General features: G+C 35.8%; 1 protein-coding gene across 1 annotated transcript in view; it reads right to left on the minus strand.

Moving 5' to 3' along the window:
• Positions 1-997: 997 nt before the first annotated feature.
• Positions 998-8625, minus strand: part of LOC128249702 (adhesive plaque matrix protein-like) — a 16577-nt gene continuing 8949 nt past the window's right edge. The window contains exons 6-11 of the mRNA XM_052974091.1: positions 8240-8278; positions 7269-7313; positions 6220-6258; positions 4530-4574; positions 2469-2510; positions 998-1062 (exon numbers count right to left, since the gene is read on the minus strand). Coding sequence (XP_052830051.1) covers positions 998-1062; positions 2469-2510; positions 4530-4574; positions 6220-6258; positions 7269-7313; positions 8240-8278 — 275 coding nt within the window. The remainder of the gene's footprint in view (positions 1063-2468; positions 2511-4529; positions 4575-6219; positions 6259-7268; positions 7314-8239; positions 8279-8625) is intronic.

Genomic DNA, 8625 nt, shown 5'->3' on the forward strand with positions numbered 1-8625 from the left:
CACCACCACCACCACTACCACAACCATTATACTTCCATATCCTTTAATACTGTACCCAATTCAGATTCATCGTGCTTGCATGACTGGTCAGGTCTTCTTCAATACAGCTTATTGTCAATTAAGGACAAACCTCATTCTTTGTCAACTCTTATGTGAGATACATTATATTGATTTCTTTATTGGCCCACAGGGGGCTAAACATAGAGAGGACAAACAAGGACAGACAAAAGATTAAATTGACTACATCAACCCCAATGTGTAACTGGTACTTATTTAATTGACCCTGAAAGGATGAAAGGCAAAGTCGACCTCGGCGGAATTTGAACTCAGAACGTAACAGCAGATGAAATACCGCTAAGCATTTCACCTGGCGTGCTAACGATTCTGTCAGCTTGCCGCCCTGAGATCAGTCTGCACTCCTTTATCCCAATTCTACCTTGGTTCCCCACTCAGTCGAGGTGTCTTGTCTTCTAGGCATTTGGTGACCTCAGCAGTGCTGATGCCATGACAAAAAAACCCTGAACATTCTGTGAAGTGGTTGGCATTAGGAAGGGAATCCAGCAGTAGAGACCGTGCCAAAGTAGGCATTGGAGTTTGGTGCAGTCTTCTGACTCATCAGTTCATGTTGAGCCATCCAACCCATGACAGCATCGAAAAAGAGATGTTAAATTATGATATATAAATATATAAATACGGGGTCCTTTCTTCCTCCATATTCTAGAGAGGCCACTTGCTAGAGAGGCCCTTAGCCAACAGGTTTTGGGATCTGCTGATACACCATAAAGCCCTTTATGGATGCAAAACCTAAGATAGTCCCATAAACTGGCTTTATCTAACTTTAATAATATGTATATATATATATATATATATATATATATATATATATATACACACACACACACACATACATATATTTATATTTATATATTTACTTATATATATACATATGTATCTATCAATCTCTCTATATGTGTGTGTGTATATGCTGGTGAGTATTTTAGAACTTTGTATACATACCTATTCTTGGTCTCCATTCTGGTTCACTTTTCGGATAATATCTCCCTAAAGAAATTTAAAAGGTAAAACAATTAGCTAATCAGCTATTTAATTAACACATGTAAATCAATTGTTAAATCATTTCAGACCATCATGTAAACATAACTGTATCTAATTTATACACAAAGCAAGCAATGTTTGAAGTGAAGCACTTAGTCAATACTGACAACCCCAGTACATAACTGGTACTCCATTTTATTAATGTTGGAAAGCACATAATGATAAGCATAATGATAATTTGTATTTCACATTTCATATTTTAAAAAAATATTCCAACATTGAATATTTCAAAAGAAAAGCAGGCTTAGTTTACCAGGAGATGATCAGAAATGAGTAACTCAGAGCCTTTCAGTTATTAATGAATACACTACAGTTGTATTGAGTCCTGTAGTCCTGTAAATTATAGCTTATGATGAATCAATAGAGACTTATATATATATATATATATATATATATATATATATATCATAGTCATGAGATCGTAGTTGTGGCCAATGCCAGTGTAGCATAACTGGCCCATTAAAAGTACCTTTCTATCGTTGAGTAATATGCCAAGCTTGTGAAGACCTGTTGAAATGAGTGAAATCGTAGTTGTGGCTGATGCCAGTGTCATCTGAATGGCACCCATGCCGGTGGCACGCAAAAAGCATCGTTTGAGTGTTGGGCCTCATGGAGGCAGTGACAGGTGACTGAGACCCTTGGTGATATACTGTACTTGTGTTGACCTGTCAAGTCAAATGAGACTGTAGTTGTGGCCAGTACAGGTGGCACATAAAAAGCACCTACTACACTCTCAGAGTGGTTGGTGTTAGGAAGGGCATCCAGCTGTAGAAACCTTGCCAAATCAGATTGGAACTTGATGCAGCTCCACTGGCTTACCAGTTTTCAGTCAAACCGTCCAACCCATGCCAGCAAGGAAAGCAGACATTAAAGGATGATGATGATGATGATGATGATATATATATATATATATGATGGACTCTCCCATCAAGGATAACATATGAGCATTCAGCTTTTGCAGAACGACCTGCATAAATGATTTGTTTATAATAAACAAATATTTGTGCTGTACATTAGTTCACTCTCTCCATCAACAGGGGCATGGTGTGCCATGCGTCAGGTTCCATGTGCCAAAGTAATCGCAGAACAGTGAGAAATGAAGTGCTTTGCTCAAGAACACAATGCACCACCCGGTCTAGGGATTGAAATCACAATATTGTGATTGTAAGTGCAACACCTTAACCATCAGGCCAGCACCCTTCACACACACACACACACACACACACACACACACACACACACATATATATATATTCACACATGTGTGTGTGTGTGTGTGTGTGTGTGTGTGTGTGTGTGTGTGTGTGTGTGTGCATGTGTGTAAAGTTAAACAAATCAAAAATTTTCTTTACCTCTCAACCAATTCTCTGGTATTGGAAACGTTGGTTTGTATTCTGAAAAGTTAAATTCCAAAATGAATTCCTTCAATACAATTACTTTAATATATTAATACTTTAGTTTCTCATTCTAATTATTGGGGTTCAAATGTTAGGATAGTTATGTAATTCATTAAAAGAGGCCAAATTATTTCTGGAGAATGTCTCATATTCTCTCATATTTGCATTCAACAAATCTTACACACACACATATACAAAGAGATCATGTGTGTAAATACTTTATTTGTGTGTTAACAAGTCTACCAATGGTTTCATGACAAGAGAAATCTTTACAATTGTCCAAGTGTACACTGCATATCACCATTCAGGATGTGAATACCAAGATAGGAATATTAGTACTTGTCTTAATTTTTGATGAGAATAGCATATATATCTGTCTATATTTATCTATCTGTCTATATATAAAATGAAAATGCACTTGGAATCTTTAAGATTTGTTTACATTTATTTAACTAGTTTCACAATTTCATGATTTTCAAAAGAAACTCTACTGGAGTTTGAAAATTGACTCCTTTTTTAAGGAGAGATTATGGCTTTAAATTACCATCAGCCAAGCTACAATTTGATTGGTTGATGGTGGTCAAAATATTAAGCATAAAATTTAGTTCTCCATAAGATCCATGTATTATCATACCTTCTATGACAGTATGTATAACTGCACCAAAAAAAAAGGCTGCATTCCCCCAGTGAACATGTCACGTGACAGTATGAATAACAATTGTATGTCATATCCACATGTTAGGCCACATGACATTATAGACGAAATTACACCAATAGACAACACTGTGCTATTCCAGTAAATATCTAAATGCATTGTTTTTAATACAGGAAAAAAAAACTTCTCTAAGCAAAGGGAAATAATTCCTCAGGACATATATCTGAGTTGTCTCCAAGCAAACATTTTACACAACTTTCAGTTTCTCACAAGACAAGTACTGTGCAACTCTTGCAGAACTAGAAGACACAGGCTATGGCTACATGGAATTTCAAAAACTAACTACAATACATTAAATGCTCCAAATCTGCTACTGAGTGCTCATACATGTCTTATACATGTTCAACTCTTTTCTGTTTTATACACACACACATACATTGTTTATTCAAGTATTGAATTGTGTCAAATGTGAGAGGAGTGCTCAACACATTGTACAGCTTATAGTTTATTGAAACTGAATTTTCATTTCATATCCCATGACTTGAGTTTCATGCCACTGCAATCTTTGGGTAGGAACTATTACAACTTATATTCACATTTGTCGATGTGGATATGGCTTCACACCTTTTTTTATTCACTGGTTTGTGTTTTGCATTTGTTGATTGGCTGTTGTTTGTCAGCCTCTCTGTTGGTTATTTTTGCTGAGAAGGTAAGAGGTGTGTTTTTAATTTGGCAATTCCTTCTAGATTTATTAAAATAGATAAGGCTGTTCATTTGTTATGTTGTTAGAGGATTTTTAAAGATGTTTGAGAGTATGTGAAACCAGTGATGGCTTGTAGATAAAATTAATGGGAGTGCTGCTTCAGAAATTTTTTAGACATTATTTTAGTAGTATGTAAAAGGAAACAAACAAAAAAAAAAAAGAAAATTTATACATAATCTTGATCAGTTCACATTTTAGCCACTGCTAGGTAGTGTGTTTAATTTGCTCACTGAACACCACCGCAAATTTCCCCTTGTTTTTCAAAAGTCCCCCCTAAATCACAAAATAAAGGGAAAAAATTTGCCCTATTTTTCAAATCCTGGCAGCAACACTGAAGCTGGAAGCAGGATAATAATCTAATTCTACACTTTATCACATTCAGGGGTCGATTTGTTCAACTAAAGGTGGTGCTCCAGCATGGCCAGTCAAATGACTGAAACAAGTAAAAGAATAAAAGAAAAAAAGAATATAAATATATATATATATATATATAAATAAATACACACACATATATGTGTGCATATGTATTGTTTAAGGCTATATATGTCTGTGTAGGTTAGTGTATATGCATGTTAAATACCATTTATTAAATCCATACCTGGTTTAGGTTTCCATCCTGATTTAACTTTTGAATTGATGATCCCTAGAGTGAAAACAATAAAATCTTGTAAATATATGTATGTAGAATGGTAGTATTCCAACAACATATCCAAAAGAATGTCATCTAATTAGCATATATATACACACACACACACACACACACATGCATATATATATATACACACACACACACATTTGGTCATGATGATGATGATGATGGTGATGAAGATATTCATACATGCACACACACACATTTCATTGCTCGTTCTCTCCTAAATTCTCAGTTCGGTTACGAAGCAGTCATCACTAATGATTGTATCACAGAGTAGACCTTGGTGCATGACACAGTTCTCCCCCCTCATCAGACCCATCAAACCACTCAAGCCATGCCGTGATGATGATGATGATATTTAAGGGTGTCTGTCTTCAATAGGATTTGGAGTAGTTGCTGCAGAAATACCACTAAATTACTGCTATAGAGATATAAGTTGCATTGGGTGTCTGTGCATATCACTCTCGCTCTCTCTCTCTCTCTCTCTCTCTCTCTCTCTCTCTCTCTCTCTCTCTCTCTCTCTCTCTATCATGATCACCATGATTTAACGTCCATTGTCCATGCTGGCATGGGTTGGACAGTTTGACCGAGGCAGGCAAGTTGGAAGGCTGCACCAGACTCCACTCTGATTTGGTATGCTTTGGATGTCTTTCCAAATGTCAACCACCCAGAGAATGTAATGGGTGCTTTTATGTGCCACTGGCACTGGTGCCATTTGCGTGACACCAGTATCTGCCACGACTGTGATTTTGCTCAGCTTGATGGGGCCTCTTCTCAAGCACGACATAATGCCAAAGGTTTTAGTCATTGCCTCCATGAGGCCCAACACTCGAAAGGAACTCAGCTGCTTGCCTCCATGAGGCTCAATGCTCAAAAGGAACTCAGCTACTTTATATATACATAGATAGATAGAGAGAGAGAGAGAGCGAGAGGGAAAGAGAGACTGAAAGAGGGAGGTTTAGTGGAACAAACATGAGAAATAGAACTCAATACATGTGTTTACAGTAATCCCTTGCCATATCACAGTTCACCTATCGCGGTTCACCTATCGTGGTTTATTATTTCAGCTTACGCCAATTCCTCTGTGGTGTTGTTTTGCATTTATAATAAAATAAATATATACAAATTATGAAAATAATCAAAAAAAATATACAGCATAGTACTGTTTCTACTTTGCAGATTTTCACCTATCGTGGGGGAGGCGGGGGTTGAATGTAACACCCGTGATAGTTGAGGGATTAATGTATTCTTTTTCATTGGCTGAAAAGTTACAAGATTTCCTGTATAACACTTACAAAACTTTAAACACACACACACACACACATTGATATTCTTTTCTACTCTAGGCACAAGGCCTGAAATTTTGGGGCAGGGGGCCAATCAATTAGATCAACCCCAGTACGCAACTGGTACTTAATTTATCAACCCTGAAAGGATGAAAGGCAAAGTCAACTGCGGCGGAGTTTGAACTCAGAACGTAAGGCAGACGAAATACTGCTCAGCATTTCGCCTGGCATGCTAACCACTCTGCCAGCTCCCCCCACCTTAAAACACACAGAGATATTATAAACATTATTGTGTATATATGAGTGTAACTGAAATAGTGCAATGATAAAGATGTCATAGACTAGTTTACCTGTTCTCATCCACCAAGGTGGCAGTTGAGGTCTATATTCTGAAAAAAAGAAAAAAAGGAAAATTATTTAATTTACTTGACCACATCATATTGTTGTATTTTCCATTAATTTATTTATCGATAAAACATATTGTTAGAAAATTACTATTTGTAAATCTGACAATGAGAGATATTCAGCAACAGTACTTTGGAGTAAAGATTGTTTGCCAACATAACATGGCAGTCCTGGTTTAGACAAATTATGTTAGCAGACAATCTTTACTCCAAAACATATTGTCTTAGAAATTCATTGAACTCTGCACTCTTAAAAGAACTGGAGTACTCTGGCTTTCCTTTCTTTCTTTAAATGCTTTTCTGTTCTTTTATTCTTTTACATGTTTCAGTCATTTGATTGCGGCCATGCTGGAGCATCACCTTAAATGGTTTTTAGTCGAAGAAATCAACCCCAGGACTTAATTCTATAAGTCTCTTTTGTCGAATCTCTAAGTTACAAAGACATAAGCACTCCATCAAGTGATGACAGGGGAACAAACAGAAATACACAAATATATACATACATACACACATACATACATACATACATAAATACATATGTGTGTGTATGACAAGCTTCTTTCAGTTTCCATCTACCAAATCCAATCACGAGGCTCTGGTCGGCCTTAGACTATAGTAGAAGACACATGCAGCTTCATCAGAGCTTCAAACATGAAGTGAAACAGCAAAGTGTTATTCAGGCACTCAACGATGTCTCTGCCGTATCTTATAGTGAAAATAGCTGTGAGCTAATGAAATTCATAAAATAATCTGATATTCCTTTGCCATGTCTTTTCTTATTACCGCTCTGTACTTGACTAATACTTCATTCAGAAACATACGTATATTGAGTTCTACACCATGGTATAAGCATTGCATTGCACACTCAAACGCATGTGTATATGTGTGTGTATGTGTATGTGTATGTGTGTGTGTGTATTGCTTTGTTTAAGGCTGTATATGTGTCTGTATAGGTTAGTGTATATGCATGTTAAACACCATTTATAAATCCATACCTGGTTTAGGTTTCCATTCTGGTTGACTTCCTGGAATCAAGATCCCTAGATTGAAAACAATAAAATCGTATAAATATATGTGGAATGGTAGTATTCCAATAACACAAAGACATATATTCAAAGAACATATCCAAAAGATTGTCATCCAATTAGCAAAGATTTACTAATGAACATGCAATTGTTACTTGTTGATAAATCTGAATACTGTAATATAATATATGACAATTATTCAGTTGCCATAATAAAACTCCGAGTTTCGAATGTCGGGGTGGAAATCTGCTCTGGCAACTTGTCAGTTATTAAGACAAACAAAGATTGATAAATTATTATTATTATTATTATTATTATTATTATAATATATATATATATATAACCATCATCATCATCAGCATCATCAATTAACATCTATGATCCATGCTGGTATGGGTTAGACAGCTTGATAGTAAATGATGTGTTGAAGAACTGCATCGTATCCCAGAGTCTACTTTGGCATGGTTTCTACAGCTGGAAGCAACCACTTTACTGTGCATAATGGCTGCATTTTATTGTAATACCATCACTAATGAAGTCACCATGCACCTTACAATATATATAATCAAATACATGCACACCTGGAGAACAACGTTGCATGGAAATAATTGTAATGATGAAAAATTAATGTCCAACTGTACGCCTTCTTGTTGAATCCAATTTTTTCAATTACCTATTCACATTTGACAGACGTCCAAATGTAAAACTGGAAGTACGTTTAATACTACAAGTGGATAGCACAGGGTAAATCTGAAAGTGAATGAGCTTTACTCTGTACTCTGCTACGTTCTTTACAAAATATACCATAAAAGTATGTATGTATTATGATGATATACACAGCATGTACACACACAAACACACAGATATGTTATAAATGCTATTGTGTACATACGAGTGTAATTGAAATTGTGTAAAGATATAGATGTCATAGACTGGTTTACCTTTTTTCATCCACCAAGGTGGCAGTTGAGGTCTATATTCTGAAAAAAAGAAAAATTGCAAAATTATTTAATTTACTTGACCATATTATATTGTTGTATTTTCCAATATTTAACTTATTTATCAATTAAATATATTGATTGTCTCAGAAATTCATTGAGCTCAATTGATTGTTTTACAAATTCATTGAGTTCCCAGCTCTAAAGACAATTGGAGCACTCTGGCATTCTTTTCTTTCTTCCTCTCCTGCTCTTTTTTTAAGTGTTAGTGTAACTAATATTTATCAGTTCTAAACTTAACTGATGTAGAGGCACATGGCCTAGTTGTTAGAGCAGCAGACTCACAGTTGAGGCATCATGGGTTCGAATCTAAGACCAGGTGATGTGTG

Source organism: Octopus bimaculoides, chromosome 1 (genome assembly GCF_001194135.2).
Source record: "Octopus bimaculoides isolate UCB-OBI-ISO-001 chromosome 1, ASM119413v2, whole genome shotgun sequence".
In the NCBI taxonomy this organism is placed as follows: Eukaryota; Metazoa; Mollusca; class Cephalopoda; order Octopoda; family Octopodidae; genus Octopus; species Octopus bimaculoides.